Source organism: Mesocricetus auratus, unplaced genomic scaffold (assembly GCF_017639785.1).
Source record: "Mesocricetus auratus isolate SY011 unplaced genomic scaffold, BCM_Maur_2.0 Super-Scaffold_6730, whole genome shotgun sequence".
Taxonomy (NCBI): Eukaryota; Metazoa; Chordata; class Mammalia; order Rodentia; family Cricetidae; genus Mesocricetus; species Mesocricetus auratus.
In genome coordinates, this window is record NW_024429184.1 from 104200887 (window position 1) to 104220294 (window position 19408).

Below are 19408 nucleotides of genomic sequence, written 5' to 3' on the forward strand. Positions count from 1 at the left end.
TTTCTGGAGTAGGATTGCATGTTTGTCTATTTTATATAATGAGTATATATAGTCAAATTAGGTTTATGCATCTTTTGGAGTAAAGTTATGCATATAGTAACCTAATGTATTGAACAATTCTTTATTTATAATTTTAAACTGGCTCAGGTTATCCCAGCACCCCAGAGGCTGAAGCAGGTAATGAAAGTCTGAAGTCAACCCAGACTACCAAGTAAGTTCTGGGTTGCTGGGATAAAACAACTAAGGCTCTTTCAAAGGGGTTTTGTTAAAGGAAAAATTAGTAAGCAATTCTGAAATGTTTATGTAAAATAATATAGGTAGTTTAGTAGTCTCAGACAGTCTTATAATTTACTTAGAGGCTAAAATAAAATCTGTATCTCACCACATGCACAAAGACATTAATTTCCTTTACTGAGTTTTTAACATAGCTCGTCCCAGATATATTTATTTTCTCTTTATTTATTATTAAAATAACAAAATATCTTAGCTGTGCTGAAATGAAAGCAGCAAAACATAATATTAAAGGGATGGGACTCTTTGGTCACCTTTAACGGATCAGGTTATTGACACTGTATACCCTCCTGTCTTTGGAAATGGTAGTAAGAAAGATGGGTTCATATGATCAGTGTTACTAACGATGCATGCAAGTCTGAGGTAGTGTCTTCAGTGCCACCTACTTTGGCTCTTGCTGCCCTAGAAGATAAATTTAGATCTTCACATCTTATTTTCTAGATGGCTGCTGTGGGCCTAGGAAGGCATAGATGCTAGAGTTATTTGCTATGGTAGCGTGGAGACTTAGGTACTCCTGACTAGTTCAAAAATGCAGTTTTTCTCACTATATAGGAAGAAACAAATTTGCACGCAAATTCTAAAAGATAATTAACTTGGTTTCAACAGATTATCTGTATGCAATGCTTGGTCAATGCTTTACTTCTAAAGGTGATAGTGAAAGTGAGGTATGTAGGATATGTACCCGCCCTTCAATTTTAACATTTTGCCGTAAAAGACTCTAAGATCTTAAGCACCAGATTTTCAATATCACAGCTTGCTAATTTGTAAAATTTAGGTAATAACAAAGGTTCCAAGGAGAAAAAATGATGTGATAAATGAAAATTAATGTACACAAAGCATTTTGAAGAGTATTCAGCAGAAAGTAAGCTTCCTTGACACAGTTGGCATCAGATATCTTGCTTTCATGAACCTGCACCCCACTCCCCCCACACATATCATCTGGTCCAAAATTGCCTTTGATGTTATGAGAATTAACAGTTATATTTTAAGAGTGAAGGAAATTGCATCCATTGTCTAATAACAAAAGAATGGCAACTCTGATTAGTGAGGGTCCTATCACACTGGTTCCTTAAAGGTCCCACTGTGAACCAGAGCTATTTTAGTTCTCGGGGTCAGTGTTAAAGAGATGAAATTAGAAAACGAAACACTAGTGCACAAAGGGACACACCAAGGTTCAGCAGCTTGAATACTATAGAATCAGACCTTTTGAGAGAAAGACTCATAATAATAGTTTTTGAATTTAGAGAAAGAACTGACAAGTGACACTGATGTTATTATACATGAGAAAATGAGGCTTGCATTATTCAGGGATTCATTCCATTCAAATGGTGGTTAAATTGTCTGAAATCCTCTTTTATATCCTGTAAAGATCAGACACATTAAGAATGTCAAAACAACATTAGGTAAACCCATTCCAAGCATCAAAATAACTATTCAGAATATAAAAAAAGTTGTGCAGAGTTCAGGGCTGTGAAAAACACAACTAAATGTTGATGTTTAGGGATGAAAAAGACATGAGGAGTCTTGCCAACAAAAAAAAATGCCCAGAAAAAATACACTCCTTCCACAAAAGCCAGGAAAGATGATTTTAAGTTATGGAACACCACCCACATAATTGCTGTTTTAAGAAGGTGAAGCTAACTTCAATGTATGTTCATCACAGCCACATGCCTTAACAATTGCATCATGCCTGTCATTATTCCATAGTCACCAAAGTTGGATGACTCTAAAGCTCTGAGATGTTTACTCTGAGAACTTAATTGTAGTGCTACAGCTACACACTGACCCAGAAAATGCTGTGCGATTTTATGATAATGCCTGGTAATTGTCATAGCCGAAGCACTTTACCTAATTATGTGATGTGACTTAAAAAACACTCTGTTGCTCATAAATTATTTCCTCACTTGGAAATTATCAGTATTTTAGTAAAGAAAATAGCACAATATTTTGCTCCAGTTTTAATAGTACATTATAGGAAAATATGTTATCCAAAAAGAATAAGGAAAGAGAGGGAAAAAAAAAAAACAGAAGTTTCAGGATCATTATGAGTATCAGCCATGTAGAATCCAGGCATGAAATGATTCCCGACTTGATTACATACAATTAAAATGTCACTATTCAGGATTTGTTCACAGAACTCCAAATAAGGAGCCATAACTGAACTCTACAGATGAAAGGTTCTGAATAGCATCCTATGCCCCATAGGTGATGCCTTGATCACGTTTAGTTCCAGCACTCGGGAGACAGAGGTAGGCAAATCTCTGTGCATTCAAGGCCAGCCTGGTCTACAGAGCAAGTTCTAGTACAGCCAAAGCTACACAGAGAAACCTTGTTTCATTAAAATACATCCTCTAAAAGTCATAAACTGACTCCTTTACAAAATTGCTACATTTATTGAGAGGTAGAAAAGAATTTCTCTAATTTCTTGTTATTATTAAGTAGCCTTTAAATTTTGAAAATACTTGTCTATACTGAAAAATAAGAGCCATTCACACTCTGCTTTAATTAATAACTGCCATGTCTGTGGAAATATATTTTTGCACTGCACCACGAAGGACTGTTTTCATAGCCAGTATCTGCTATGCTACACTCAGCAGGAACCACACCTTCAATGGAGAATAGCCACAAACTCTATGAAAATAAAAGTTCACAATGCCTATCCTAACAAGTAGCTGCTTTTAAGGAAATAAAGCATTCTGATCTGTGTGTTTCATTTTAGAAAGAAGAATGGTTATTATGTTTCCTAATGCTCTGATCCATGGTAAGCAGAATATTCATGTCCATGTTTCAATTTGGCTAGCAATGTTGACTGGTTACAAAAACTAGTCTGCCATTAGTGACATTTTAATTGCATGTCTCCAGGGAAATATTATGATGCTCTCTGTTAATTTAGTCACAAAGTTTACAGGTTTCTATGGGTTCAAAGTACAGGTTCCAGTAAATGTGGCAAATTTATCAGTTCTGCAAAAATCACATCAGTACAGTGTACTCTATGTTAAAGGGAAAAAAACCACAGATTTAAAATATATTTAAAGTCTTGATGGCATTTTACTCTACTGTTTATGTTGGTACATAAATTATTTTTTAATTACATATATATGTGTGTGTTATAAGTCAATGATCAAGAAGTTTTTAGGTGAAATTTGACTTGACTTTCTAACAAATATTTAGTTATAAATATTTTGATTTAAGAAGAGATGTAGTCACCAATTAAGCAAAAGACTATGGTCTTTTATGCAGAAAGTTTGTCTATATTTTGAAGAAGAGATATGGATTTGGATCTCTAATGTTTTTCCTGTGGATATAAGCCAATGTCCTTATTCAAGCAATTTCAATGATTCAGTTTATTCAATTTGCTTTACTAGGAGAAAGTTTTCATTTCTGTGTGGTATTAGATTATTTATGATTTATTAAAGCTTGCTTGAGGGTTCAGAACACAAAGCAAAGCACAAGCCGTGGAGGTCAGGCAATGGTGAGACACACCATTAATTCCAGCAGCCATACTAGCAAGCCATAGAACCAGGCAGTGGTGGCACACACCATTAATCCCAGGACTCAGGAGACAGGCAGATGCAGCTCTCTGAGTTCAAGGCCACTCTGGCTTAAACAAGAGTGAAGAGTAACAGAGCTCACTCCTTTGATCCCAGGATTTGATCAAAATCAGATTCCAGATGGTAGTTGTTAGCTCTTAGTAACGGTTGAAAAGAAAGTCGGACTAAAGGAAGAAAGTAAAGTTCAGGAGCTATCACTAGTTTGGAGTGTAAAAGGCACTAATATAATAAATTTAAAATGGTGATGTAACTACAATAATTTTTATTTCAGGACAAATCATGGAGTAAAAATCTAAGAACACATTATTTGGTATTCAACAAGTCAATTATTTATTTACCTGGGCGGTATTTCTTAAATACACTGATCATACAGTTCAAAATACCAAGTCATTGTCTTTCTTCATTATTGTCTTATATCTTTATGAAATATTGTATTACTAAGCTTACATCACCCTCATGTACAAAGCAAAAATGATAAAACAGGACATTTTCTGTTCCTCGTTTATTTTGTTCATTCAATCATTCATTTAAATAATAAATGCTATTTTTCTATATTCTTCCCAAAAATACATTGTCATATTTCAATAGAAAGCTGTTTAAAAGGGTATTCCAAATCATAAAACTACCTCCCTGTAGCAGCAAAAGTTAAGGTTTTGAAATTAAAAGGCAACTATTTAAAAATAGTTTTCAGATATCAGGATGTAGTAATTCCCATCAAGATGTTTCTCTTCACTGTTACCTCTTAACAGACCTCCTCTGGCCTTGGCACAATCCTCACAATGATTGTTATGGGCGATAAATTAGTTTCAGCTCCAAAGCAAAACATCATATAAGTTCAAATCAGTGCAGCTGGGAACTGACTGACCCATGATTTGGTAAGTTTCTTAAGTTGACAAATAGTAATGAGGAGAGAGACTTGTATCTGATGGTAGGAGAAAAATATTCTTTTGTGGGACATCAAAAACAAAACAAAGCAAAACCATGCCATCTTTAAGTCAGAAGAGGAAAGGGAAAAGGCCATGCTGAACATACCCTGTGACCAGAGACACCTCCACTTTCCCTCCTATTAACGTATGTCTTTTAAGGAACATTGAGTTTGCTAAAGTGGACAGGAGGCAAAAATCCCAGCCTTTTAATGTTCTTCTCCATAGTGTGTCCTGAAAAATGCTTGACAACGTCCAAGGCTTTCAACACATGGTTCTAGATGTATCATAATGGAGGTGTATAATATGAAACTGTTGGAAGGACGTACTTACCAAATGGGTTATGAGAGTTTGTCTAGAAATTCTGATATCCAGTCAGTGTCATCTTGTCCCAACTCTTGGGATTTGCTTCCCATTTCAGTGATTGATAGCAAGGGGTTAAAGGAACCCCTGCTTCATATTAATCCTCAGGTACACTAGGCTTTCTCATTATTTACTATTATTTATTGACATAATTCCAAAGCTCAAAATATTTTATTACACATATATTTGAACACATGATTCATAATTGTATAGTATAGAAAATAAACTTTTTGGTATTTATCCTCAGCATTTCATGATGCAAAATTATTGACAAATATCTTTAGAAAAATAATAAAATAGTCCTTCAGTATTAAAATTCTTATTAAAAAACATTAGATTAAGGGGAGGACATCATCAATGCATCATCAATGCATAGATGAGTTAGGCATGAATGAAATGAGTTGCCCTGGCTTTATCAACAAGTCAAAATATTCCATAGCCCATCTCTTATAATAAATGAAAACATTTGGAATCTGAAGGTCACAGTTTGTCCTAGGTCAATTGCGCAACATAAAATGCATTCACACTTCCTCATTATTCGGCAGTTTCTCATGATGGAACATGTCAAACAATGTACATCCAGTACAGAAGCGCCACTCTGCATACTTACCAGGTGATTTGTATGCCCCTTTGTTGAATGCAGATTAATATATTTGGGCTTTTTATTGCTTGAGTAGAAAGTGCTCATTACTTATCATTTTACGTTTATCATATAGAAAATTAAAAACCAACAAAAAGTTTTCTTAAGTGGCAGCCATCACACTGTGGTAGTGGTAGATTTTCTCAAGATGGTCTTCTGCGGTTTGGGTGCAGTGGGGGGAGGCACGGCTGCGGGAGTGGGAGGGGGGAAGCTGTTACTGTGGCTTATTCCCAGTCCCCCATTTTCTAGCGGGAAAGTGGGGAGGTGAGGTGGAGGAGGGAAGGGAGGGCCTTGGTGAGGGAGCTTTCCCGGTGGATGGACTGGTTCACTGTGCAAATGGACCTCCCTATTTTTTATGTTATGCCGGGTCTCACAGTCAGGACAGTAGCCATGGTATTGTACTTTTTCGTTGAACCTCACTCGTTCCCGAGGCCCTGCTTGGGGACTCCTGTCCTTTTCAGGTCTGTGTATCAGAGTCTGCACTGGAGCCTTGTCCAAGTTACTATTGGGTATGCAGCAGAAGTCTCCATTTGGAATTTTGTTGGGTCTGCCCGGTAAGCCTCCATTCCGTAGAAGGGTGCCGTTGGTCTTTACAGGATTGACGGCTGGCACCACCCTTTGAGGCTCTTCACACCTCACTGGTGTCAACCTTGGAGGAGGTGGTGGTGGGTTTGGCTTTCTCAGAACCGTGAGGATAGCAGATGGGTGCGCTGGAGCTTTAATGAGTGGGGCGTTGGCCTGCACTTTGATCTTCTCTATGCTGGAAGCTGTTGTGCCGCTGGAGCTACTGTTCAGAGTGTCTGTTTTGGAGCTGTCAGTCATCTCATCCTCCAGCTGTAGGTCAGAAGTCAAGGTATCAATCTGGTCAACCACCTGGTGGAAAGGACAAGGTAATGGTGTTGAAGAGCAACCGGAAGCACAATACACACAAAACTATTCTATTCTAGCCAGCTTTGACGCTTTACGTAAGCCCTGGCTGGTAACTCCAATGCTACCTAAAGACTTTCGTCAACAAATCTAGAGAGAGTAACCATCACACAAAGTACCAACTGTTTGAAATCAAAACCTCATAAACCTAGAGTCTGATATGCTATTTTTCTGCTTGGCTTTGCTATCAAAACCCAAGGTAGAATTCAGATGCAAAAATATGGCCAATATTTAAAAATAAAAAGGTGAAATTTCACATCTGGTTTAGCATTTAGAAAGTTACAAAGCATCATTTCCATGCTGAGAAATAATCTGAACAATTTGGATAATATATGGGCTTTTAATAAGATAACTGTCCTTTCTTAGCCCCTGTGGTGATTTGAATGAAAATGGCCCCCATAAGCCCATAGAGAGTGGAACACTTAGGAGGTGTGTCCTTGTTGAAGTACATATGGAATTGTTGGAGAATGTATCATTGTGGGTAGCTTTGAGGTCTCAGATGCTCATGCCAGGTCCAGTGTCTCTCTCTCTTCCTGCTGCCTGCAGATCCAGATGTAGAACTCCCTGCTATCTATCAAGCACCACATCTGCCTACATGCGGCCATGCTTCCTGTCATGATGATAATGGACTAAACCTCTGAACTGTAAGCCATCCCCAATTAAGTGTTTCCTTTATAGAAGTCACCATGGTCATGGTGTCCCTTCACTGCAATAGAAAACATAACTAAGACAGCCCCCCAAACATGTTAAGGACAGCCAAATGAGGCTCAGAATAAAATCTTAAGCTCCAATAAAACATTTTGTGATATTTGTGACTTGTGTTTATTACTTCATCATGCAGTTCTTTGTAGATGACACAGTTTTGTCTCAATTCAAAAAGTTCTAGACTACAACTTCACTTGTAACTTTAAAAAAATCTTTCAGGTCTTTTAAACTCTCATGATTATCAATTCATTTCCTGACACAAAACATTATTACACAGTACTAGTTCTTCATGAAATCCTCCACCCCCAAATCAGTACCCACAAATCTAAAAAAAAATCTTAGTTCAGGAGTCAATTTTCATGTAAAACTTTCCACTCCTCCTGTAACTGTAGGTCACATTAATTTATTAAATACTTACAAATAATTGTATTTCTTTCACTCAAAGGATTCATATAATTTTGAATTGCATGTTAAGAAGCAACATGCACTGAAATACTATTTTCCATGTGGACCCTGCCCATTTGTGCAGGTCTTTGATTATTCTTCCTTGTAGCATTCTAAGTAATGAATGGTATCTATGGGGTCTCAGAAAATATTTGTTAATAAATGCTATGAAGATTGTTTCTTTAGGTTTCTTTCCCTCTGATTGCTACTTGTGACATAATTTTAGAACTTGCTCAATTACTCTAAGAGAAATGTTCTAAAGGAAGCTTACTCAAAAAGTATCATAAGGCTACTGACATGTTCTCTAGTTCTTAGTCAGATATGTAGAAATTTCAGTTATGGGAGGACTAATAGATGTAAGAGTTAAGGAAAATATCTTGACTCATTATGGCTGTAGTCTATTTTCCCTGGGAAGATAACTACTCCTAGCCTTTAGTCTACTAAATTTCCACAGCAAAATAAAACCTCATCTATTGTGAAAAACATGCAGCTGATGGAAAAATACTGGGACAAGCCTGGAGGTTTGATAATTCTTAACTGATCTTTATATCAGCAGTATCATTTCTGCATGTCTATTAATGCAAAAGTAATAAAATGCAGAAAACAATACTGCTTTCATAGAGCAAGCCACCTAGTGGGACTGCCTGACATCAGCATGATCTTAAAGGTCTTAGACTAGGAACAGTGGAAGCATGACTTCCAAGTGTTCAACAGCATGTTAGATGTTACAGCGGGACTAAGACCCTTTGCAATAAGTGGGTGCAACCCTCCTGAGACTTGAGATCTATTTGGCAGAAGAGCAATGGTTCAAGCATGTCTTCAGAGAGAGCTGATGAAAAGAACACATCATGGGTGCTTGAAAGGAGACCTTACTGATGAAGGGCGCTATGAGACAGGAGGTGGAGAGCAAGCTAGCTGCTACACTGTGAGAGTGTTGCAATAAAGTGCCACATGTTTCAAAATCAGCTCCAGAAGTGAGAGAAGCAGGATTCACAGAGACAATGTGTTAACATATATTTTTATAACAGAAGTGCATTCTAGCTAAATTACATAGAGTTTCAAAGAGGAATATATAAATTCTTTCACAACATACCACAGCGAAAGTACAGGACACAGAAAAAGAATTACAAAACATTTAGGATAACAAAAAGGCATCAGAATTATAGAACATCAAAAATTAGGAAAAATGTAGCATGAAAGGACTATTCGTGGGGAGTGGGAGACCCGGTAGGAGCAAAGAAGGGGATAAGAGATGAAATAAAGAGTACATATGAGAAAAATACAATGGAATGTATTTGAAAATAATATAATGAAATCTATTGTTTTGCATATTAACATTAATAAATTATAAATTGGCAGGCATCAGATGTTTACACAATTACAAATACCTCAAGACAATTTAGAATTGTATGTCATATTGAATGAAAACCACTGGAATTTTATTATAGCATAATTTAATTTTAAACTGAGAGGAGTGGGCATGTTCCTTTACTGAAGAGTAGATTATACTGAGGAGGCTGGTGTTTATACTAGCAGCAGACACACTCATGTCTTTCATAAACAAACATCATGGTCTCAATATAAACTTAGGTAATTAAATGAATGAAAAAATTCCAAATTCATTTCCATCAAAGAACACCCACAAACATAAGAAAATAGGGGTATGGAAGCTGATAAGTGACAGTGATTTCCTTAAGATGCACATATAATTTATTAGGAATATAAACCCTCAATCTTTATAGAAATTTAAAATACATAAACTAAAGAAAAAGGATATAGACTTTAATGCCAATGGCTTAGTCAGGGAGAATACTTTTTTTTTGTTCTTTCTTAATATTTGTTTACTTATTCCTTGTGTCTTTCACATCATGCCTGCTAATTTCACTTGCCCCCACCATAAATAAAACAAGATAAAATTGAAAAGAAAAACATGGGGGGAAAGAAAGAAGGTGAAAATCTTATCATGGAAGCTGCAATGTGGCACAGACACCAAGTAAACCCCATTATCCATACATTTTTACATGTAGGCATTCATCACAAAGAATCTCTGGTCTTTGTTGCACCATCCATGCTGGGCCCTCACTGGGCCTCTTCTTGTACATTCCATTGCTGCCCTGTCTTGGAGATCCAGCAGCCCAGCGTCCACAGAACTGATACCACCTGTCTCTCCACTCCCTGTGTTCAAATAGATTGCAGATGAGGTGGATTTTGGGGTGGGCCAATCAGAAACCTGGTTCTGGGCCTGGGTAATTATTGCAGAGTTCTTTAGCCCACCAGTTTTCCCCTGTTCTCATCACCAGGATGAGCTCCCAGCATTGATTGCCCTAGCTAGTTCATTCCTTTCAGCCATGAGCAAATGAGCAAGGGGCAGGGCTGGCTCTCTGTCTTTCTTGTCCTCGGGATGGTTCTTCCACTTCTACACCTGCAGGGCCAGCTCTGCTGTATTGCTCAGGTGAGGAGCAGCTGCCTCTGCCCTGAGTGCTGCAGCTGATGAGGGGCAGGAGTAGCTCAAGAATGCAGTTTTTAATGGAAATTGTTGGTTGGGATTTGAGTGAATGAGAAATTTGTATATTGCTAACACAGATATAAAATCACATTGCAAGGTTGTTATGAACACCTTACAAACTAGGCAAGGTACAGCTCTTTTTATGAACAAACTTCAGCCTACTCCAAGAAAACTAATATGTTTATAGGCATGGAACCCCATAATGGTTTTCTTTGTAGGATTTTTGTTTGTTTCTTTTGGCTTGTTAAAGTTCAAAACATATACATAAGCAAATAACTATAAATAAAAGACTAGTAATAGGCTAAATGTCCATTACTCAGTGGCTGAGGAGGTAAACATAGAGTAGAATAAATGGATTCACTAAGCGAAGCTAACAAAATTGCAGAAAAGAGTTTCTGTTTGTAAGAAGCTGGGAATAAGAGGAGTCAGGGCAACAAAACAAAACACCAAATTGGAAGAAAGAGAGAATGACCTCTGGGAACCAATATAGGTGTGATTGGAAGGATGGAGGCGATAGCTCATTTGGTAAAATGTTTCTTACACAAGCATCATGTTTTTAATGCAATCCCTCAGAAACCAACCCACATATAAAATCTGACCATCCAGTCTAGCTGAATTATGTGAGAGAAACTATCTCAAGAAATAAGACACAGAGTAATTGATGAGACACCTGATATTTACCTTTGGCCTCCACACAAATAAAAATACACACCCACATATGTGTATACATACATGAACATGTGAGCACACAGGCACACAAGTGATGGGAAACCTAAAAGTGCTGAGATTCCCAAAGGTCACCCGACGTAACATGATTTAGCACCAAGAAAATAATGTTGCTAGGATAGTAATACTACAGAAAGACAGCCCACAGATTTAAATTAACCCCACATCTAATTACCAGTAAAACTCTTCACAGATGTAGAAAAACAGTCCTACAATTCATGTGAAAACTCAAATGTCTGTGATTATCCAAAGCAATGCTGAGCAAAATCAACAACACAGGATAGCAGAAATGCCTTATTTCTAAGTGCACTACCGAGTTGCGGCAAAGCATACAGTAACATATTAGAACAAAGTAGACACAGAGAGCAGTGAAATAGTATCCAGAAAATAAATCTGTAGATTTGTTCTTTACCGAAGATGCCATAAATAAGCCTCCTAACCCTAAAGATATCATACTATACTCATAGATTGGTGCCCAACTGTTATTAGAGAGGCTTCATCCAGCACTGATGGAAATAGATCCAGAGACCCACAAGCCAAACATTAGAAACAGCTTGGGAAATTCTGCAAAAGAGAGGGAAGATGGGATGTAGCAGGCAGAGGAGTCAGGAACGCGCACACACACACACACACACACACACACACACACACACACACAGAGAGAGAGAGAGAGAGAGAGAGAGAGAGAGAGAGAGAGAGAGAGAGAGAGAGAGAGAGAGACTATCAACTAACCTGGCCTCAAAGGGGCTCACAGAGACTGAACAAAAAAGCAGGAGCCAGCATGGGACAGACCTAGGCACTCTACAAACATGTGACAGTTGTGTAGCTTAATAATCTTGTGGGACTCATAGCAGTGAGAACAGGGCATGTTGCTGTTTTTCCAGCTTTAGGAACCCTATTCCTCATATTGGGTTGCCTTGTCCAATCTTAATATAAGGTGCCTATATCTTACTGCAACTTGATTTGCCATGTGTGGTTGACATCCATTGGAGACCTGCCCTTTGTGGAAGAGAAATGATGGAGTAGATGGGGAGGGGCATCGGGAAGGTGTGGTTGGAATAACTGGGAGGAGAGGAGTGAGGGGAAACTGCAGTCAGGGTGTAATAACAACACAACAACAATAATAATATTTTTTAAATATGCTAAAGCTTACTTTTAGGAAATACAACCTTTTCACCACATTGGTTCTAGGAAAACTGAGTATTCACATGTAGATGCTTAAAAGCAGACCTTTATATCCTACCTTTTGTAAAAAATCAACTCAAAATAGATTGAAGATCATATTATGGCCAGAAACTCTGAAACCTGGTGATAAACACAAGGGAAACAGGGCAAGGTATTGGCAGAAGCAATGACTTGCTAATAAGTTTCTAGTAGCTTAGGAAATTAAATTAATAATTGACATGGGATTGTATCCAGTTTACAAAACTTCAGGGTAATAAAATAATTACACTCAAGAAATTGAAGAGCCCATATATAAGGGAATGAATATTGACCAGTCATTTAGAGAACTGATATGCACAATATAAAAAGAAAAGAAATAATAAGATCAAGTAATCCAACCAAAGGCAGAAAATAGATCAGAAAAGTCACTTCTCAAAGAAGCACAAATGAACTGTAAACACAAAAAGGTACTGAGCATCTTTTGTCATTATGGAAATGAAAGTAAAAAACTGTACTGAAACTATCTCATTCCACTCAGAGTAGTTATTGTTTAAAGCTCCAAACCAACAAACAATTAAGTGGCAAAGCCTTTCTCTCGACTTATAGATGTTAGGAAGGATTGCTTTCTATATAAAACTAGTGCACAGTACATGTCAACCACAGCTTCTCCATCCTGGTGACTGCAATCTGAAACTGTTGCCCTGCAGAGATTAGCTAGCCTGCTTCATTCTCATTCAGCTGTATGCAACAAACCTGCCTCCCCGTTCAGCTGAATACAATAAGTTCTCCTCTTTACTCAGTAGTGTATAATAAGTAACCTGAGTGCTGGGATGCTAATGAGTCTCCATCCAAGCACACAGACCACCCAATCCCAGCTTTTCTGCTATATGTGTCCTTTCTTCACTCCCGTGCTGATTGAGACAGGTAAAGCCCAAAGCCCTGAAGATCATTGAATTAGGCACTGACAGCAAAATACTCTATGAAAGTGCCCATATCAAGGAGATTGATCAACACAGTACTGTATGATGAAGGGCTTACTAAAAAATATGGAAGAGACCATGGAAAATCCTAGAATTGAATGAAAACATGAAGTACTAGACACTATGGAATATAACAAAAGTTATTCTAAATGGATAATTTCTAACTAGAAATTCTATATTTTAAAAAATAAATCTGAAACATATAATGATATAACATACTTCAAAAATCTTAGGGAAACAATATAATAAGTAGACACAAGCAAAAATGTTCAGGAAAGAAATTAATAAAATGAATACAAAGAATACACATAGGATCAATGAAGTAGAGTGGTGGCTCTTAGAAAATACAAAAAAGACTGAGAAAACTTTAGGCAAATTAACCACAAGACAAAGAGACAAGATTGAAATGAATAGCATTGGAAATGAAAAGGTAAACATACACAACCAACATCAGTGAGAGTCAAAGGATCATTAGAGTGTGTGTGAAAAATCTATGCTCTAAATTGTAAAATTTAGAAGAAAGTGATATATTTATTGACCAATAAGTCATATGAAAATTAAATTAGAAAAGAAGACATAATGTAAAACATTAATAGATTTCAAGCCTCTTGGTAATCTCAACAGACAGCATAAAGGTATCCTTTGTGATAAAAATTCTGAAGAAACAGAATTACATCAATAAAATAATAAAACTTCTTGGGAAACCTACAGTCAACATTAAACTACACGTATAATGCCTCAAAGCATTTCCCCTGAAATCAGGAATAAGACAGGGAAAATAATGCACATTCAAAATAGATTAAGATTGCATTTCACTAGAATCAGGATATCTACCATTAAGAAAACAAAATAGAGATGCTGGTGAGTTTGTGGACAAAGGGAACTTTCATAAACTCCTTGAGGAAAAATCTGGTCCAGTCACTATATAAATCAGTATGGGGTTAAAAACTAAAAATAGATATACAATACGTTGCAACTATACCACTTCTGGGTGTATTTCCTGGGACTCTGAGTCAACATGCTACAGAGATATTACATAGTCATGCTTATCCCAGGGTTCTTTGCAAAAATCCAGTTCTGAGATCAGTCTTGATGCCCACCAACAGATGAATGGATAAAGGAAGTGTGTGGTATATTCAAAATGAAGCCTTATTGAGTCAATGGAAAACAAAATAATATTCTTGCTAAAATTTTTTGAGAGGGTATCAATCATTACATTAAGCAAAATGTGTCAGATTCACCAAGACAAATGTGTCTTTCACTTCATTGTGGATATTTGACTGTGCACAGATACAAATATCAGTGTGTATGTGAATGATATAGAATAATTATGGAGGCTGAGAGAAGAATACATGTTAACGAGAGAATAAGGGTTAGCGTGAAGGAATGGGAGGATGCGGGGAATCGATCTGCTCAAAGAACATGACACAATAGAGAGAAATCACCTTTATAAAATATATGACCAGGTATAACATATCACTAAAAAGGGAAAGATACTCTGTGTATATTACTTGTAGAACTATTAAATTTACAAAGACAAAAAAATACCTTAATGTATGTCACTGAAGTCCAATCCAGTAAAAGTAGATAAACCCCAAATACAAAATTCAGGGATTCCTTTCCTTCCCGTTGTGCCCTGTCCCTGTGCTATATGGTTGGTTCATGAGTAGCAATTCTGTATTTGTGCTAACTTTCTGCTGTGCATGGCACAGTGCAGTGACTTTGAATTGATGTATTAGATGTCAATTAGTGAATGAATGGAATAGAGACTCAGACTTAAGTGACTCCTTGCCTTTATTCCTATCCCTGTCATGATTTCAGGGATTATGTGTCATTTTTAAGGCCATCAGAACCATTAATCCATATAGCTTAGAACGATATACATGGAGTAGGAGGGAAGAGAAGGCAAGGAGATTTGGTGAGACATGGAGGATTCTCTTCCTGTTCACGGAAGCAAAGATTTGCTTCCAACGCTTCTGATAAAGCTTCTTCCATTCCAACTCCTGAAAGACTGAGAGAATTGAAGCATGCATTTGTCACTAAATACAACTCTAACTGTATCTAGATTTTTCCTAAATGCTACTAACCTTAGCTAATTAAAATCATAACATGGAGTTCAATAATCTTAAAATTTCAATATGCATGAGTCTTTCTCTGGGGTAACTTATCAACAATTCTCAACCTCAAGAATTTTGACTACAAAATTCAACAGTGAAAAAGAGGAATTTATCTCCAGTTGAGACTTTTACCAGAAGATTTATTGATTCTGAAATATTTAGGGTATTAAAACATCTACCTGAAACTGTTGCTGTCTGTAGCAAAAATCTAAAAGGAAAAATGAATGAGTCAAAGGAAGTATTACTAAAAGAAGCGTAGATAAGAATGTGCTTTTCCATTATGATCAGTACACACTCAGTGGCCAAAAGCAAACGCTGACGGACACAGCACTTTGTTCAGCCTGGGATGGACGGAACTTAAGCCTGAAGGGAAAGAAGCAAGAAAGAGGCAGTCTTGAGTGTGTTCCATCACTAAAAGGAAGAGCGAAACTGCCTTCCATTTATAGTCCATAGCTCACATGCTCCATTTTTATCTGTTTGCCCAAATGATCTAGTGTAGGGATTAAAGGAAATAGTTTTCCATCACAGTTTTGCATTCTGCAGCTAAATGACAGCATGCTTGAGAGAGGGCATGTGGATTTGTATGCATGAGCAAACCCTGTAATTATAGTGTGACTGGCCAAATTACTCTAAATTGTACTTATCTTAGAAAAATGTAGCAAATGGAAACATTTAATTTATTCCACAATTTGGTCTTGCTTCTAATTTTATTTATGTGAAAGGATCTGTAAGACATTAAAAAGGCAAGAATGACTTGGGCCTCTCTCATGGTCTCTGGAAAGGCTCAGTTACATGCATGGAACAGATGTGAAGTGGTTCCAGAAGACAAGTAGGCTAGTAGCCTTGGAACATGAGGCTATCTTCAGATTTTCAGAGTAATGAGCATTTCCCAACAATTCCACTGTTAGTTACATAGGCCAACCAGTCAGTGAGCTGTTTCATCTATGTTCTTTATAGTACATGTATATATTATATATCACTGTGTAGACCAGTGTGGTCTCAAACTCACAGAAATCCACCTGCCTCACTTTCCAGAGAACTAGGATGAAAGGCATGCACCACTATACCATGTTTTACTCAATATGTTTTCATCATATTTCCTACTCTTCCGACTAGCTCTTTCCAAATCCATTCCCCACTCCTTACCACCTACACTTTGTGTTTTCTTTTTAAAATGTTTTTTAATAATATTCTATTGAATCTAATTTGCACTACCCATATACTTCCGTGGGGGTGGGGAAGCAATGACTGCAATCAGGTTCACTTACCAGGAGCCACATGGGTAAAACAGACTTCCATTCCTTCAAAGCCATCTATTGTTCATCATTTCTCAGTTTGACATGGGGGTTCATGATTTCCACTCTCCATGCAAGAATGTTTATTTCCTGGCTCTTGGGCAAACGGTCATACTGTCATGTCCAGAAGTGCCCCGCCACTTACTCTTAGACTCGTTTTTCGAACTTTCACCAAGTATGCTGAGTCTTGGAGTGTGTGATGGCTAATCTAGGCTGTCAAGATGATTGTATCTGTGTACCAACTAGAAATCAAGACACTGGGCACTTCAGCCAGTGATCTTTCTTGAAAAAATTATGTGAAGCAGGAAGACCCACCCTACACATGGTGGGTGCTTCCTGCTGGAAGCTGAGATGAAGGGACATATATTACCTGTGTGTTTGTCCCCGGCTCACTGCAAAGTTCAACTGCCCTGCAGCTATGACAGCTTTTGGTTTCTTTGCCCGTGTTCAAACCCATGTCTTTGGGATTCCAACACATACTGAAGACCAGCAGCTCTCCACAAATCTCTCAGGCCTTCACCACATTGGATCTGCTGAGACATCCAGCCTTGAGAACTTAACATCGCAGGATGTTCAGCCTTGAGGTAGTGAGTCAGCTATTGTTGGATTGCCTGAGCCAAAATGTCATTCTTAGGAATCCCCTTTTTTAACATATACATACATCCTACCAGTTCCCTTCCTTTAGAGATCCCTGAGTAAGACAGGGAGAGAAGTAATAATATAGGTTGTTCACCATGGCTGAGCACCCACTGACACACTCTAAGCTTTGGCCCACTGCAAGTTTCTGCATTAATTACTAAAACTTTTGTATCAATTCTAGTCAGAAGTGATTGAACTGCATTCCAGGAAAGATATTTTGTTATCATAGTCTGGGAACTATTTGCCTCCCTTGGCCCTCTTTGTTCCAGTGCTTGCAGTGTTCAGTCAAGCAGCCCTATAAGCTAAGGTGTTCCTTTTGGCCCTCTGAAAAAAGAAAAAGCTATATTCTGCCTTTGAGGAGCCTCTCTCAATTTTATTGTGAGGCACAAAGACAACAAAACAGCTCGTCTAACGAGAGCATAAACATCCTGTGAGGAACCCTCATTGCTCTCCCTCCTTCTGCTAGAGCTGAGAGGGTAGGTTTCGTGGCTAGGGGGTTTGGGAGTCTTCAGCTTTTCTTCATGATTGGATTTCCTGATCTGAGAGTTCTATGATAACCATATTTTCAGTTTCTCCAGGATCCTAAGCTCTCCTTTTCCTCACATGGAATTTGTAGTCAGTTTCGGTTAGTTAATAGTTTTCAGAAATTGCATGAGTTTTGGTTCTATGTCAAGCTGGTCTTACCTCATTAAGTTCAGATGTATCTATTCTTGGGCAACATTCCAGCTTAGAGCATGCCTTAGTCAAGCCAATGTAGTGACATTGAATCTTACCTCTCACATAGTGAGATCCAGTATCTTAAACGGACAAGCCAGATATGTCTCACATCCTCTATTCCTTGTGACTCAATCCTGGGATATGATCTGAAAACCTGGTCTAAGTACTTTTGAATCTGATTATAAACAGTTTTGAGTTGCTTTTAAAATGGTCGAAATTTCCTATATTATTGTTCATGGTAATGGTGATAATTAACATGTGTAATACAAACTTTGTTTTATGAATTAACATAGTATCTGCCGTATATCAACCACATTTCTATTCAGTATGAGACAACACATAAGTAGTACTAAAGGAGAAAATGACATGAAAACACAGCTTAGTCTACATATAAAACTTAGCTTAATATATTTTTATAGGAAAGGACTGGTTTACTACAAGCTCACTGACACAGATTTATAAGCAATATAAGGCTTTTTTTCCTGTCAACCATTTCTCTACACATGTAACAGAATAATCTGAGAGGGTTGTAACTCTGTCATGGAATTTTCATTTTTGGTAGTGCACAAGTACATTAAAATATAGTTAATAGTAAAAGTGTAAAATGCAACCTGAATCTCCACAGTTTTCATACTGAATGACTACTATAACTGTACAGAAGCTCACTGCAAAATAGAGAAGTTGCTTCTGGTTAATTTCAGTGTGTGGTATTTTATTTGCAATTTTTATTATAAATCTTATTTTAAAACTGCAACTGACTCCCAGAGTTAAAGTGTACTACAAGATACAGTCATATAAGTCTGTTATTTGCTTGTCTTTAATAAGTGAACCATTTTGATTTTGTTTTTCTCTTCAACAAACATAACCCACAGATCATGACTGAAATGCACTCAACTAACTCATTTCTGTTTCCATGATATTTTTTGTTCTTTTAATGAATAGCAAACTTCTCCTGATACTTCATGGAAAATTTTCATCTACTTGCATCTTCTGAGTGTACACTCAGGCGTGCATCATTTCAATCATTTTCAAGGGTAGGTTGTATCTTGGCATAAGGGACCTGTAACTTGCAAACATCATCTTATGGTCACCAATCTCCATCATTTTGCATTTATAAATGTGAAAATGAAAAAAAATGGACTAAGTTGCCAGTATTTTGCCAATAAATATCAATATCACCCTAGTGGGGGGAAAAAGTCCTGCAAACATCAGCAGTAAGGTATCTTCTGGATCACTTGTTCCTTTGCACTAGAGATTTCTTAAAATATGCTACACACACACACACACACACACACACACACACACACACACTGAGAGAGAGAGAGAGAGAGAGAGAGAGAGAGAGAGAGAGAGAGAGAGAGAGAGAGCCTAGTAAAACAAGGCAGTTTGCATAAGAGAATGAGAGTTCCAGAGGTAGAAA

General features: G+C 37.4%; 1 protein-coding gene across 3 annotated transcripts in view; it reads right to left on the reverse strand.

Annotated features, from left to right (window-relative positions):
• The window catches only part of Prr16 (proline rich 16), a 264124-nt gene that overhangs the window by 103298 nt on the left and 141418 nt on the right, over nt 1-19408 (reverse strand). Inside the window, exons 1-2 of one of the 3 annotated variants that reach the window (XM_021226622.2) lie at nt 9858-10002; nt 4149-6641 (exon numbers count right to left, since the gene is read on the reverse strand). In XM_021226622.2, coding sequence (XP_021082281.1) covers nt 5886-6641; nt 9858-9875 — 774 coding nt within the window. In that variant the 5' untranslated portion in view covers nt 9876-10002 and the 3' untranslated portion in view covers nt 4149-5885. Of the gene's footprint in view, nt 1-4148; nt 6642-9857; nt 10003-19408 lie in introns of those variants that run through there. The other 2 variants (XR_005875749.1, XM_005069125.4) reach the window with 2 other exon arrangements.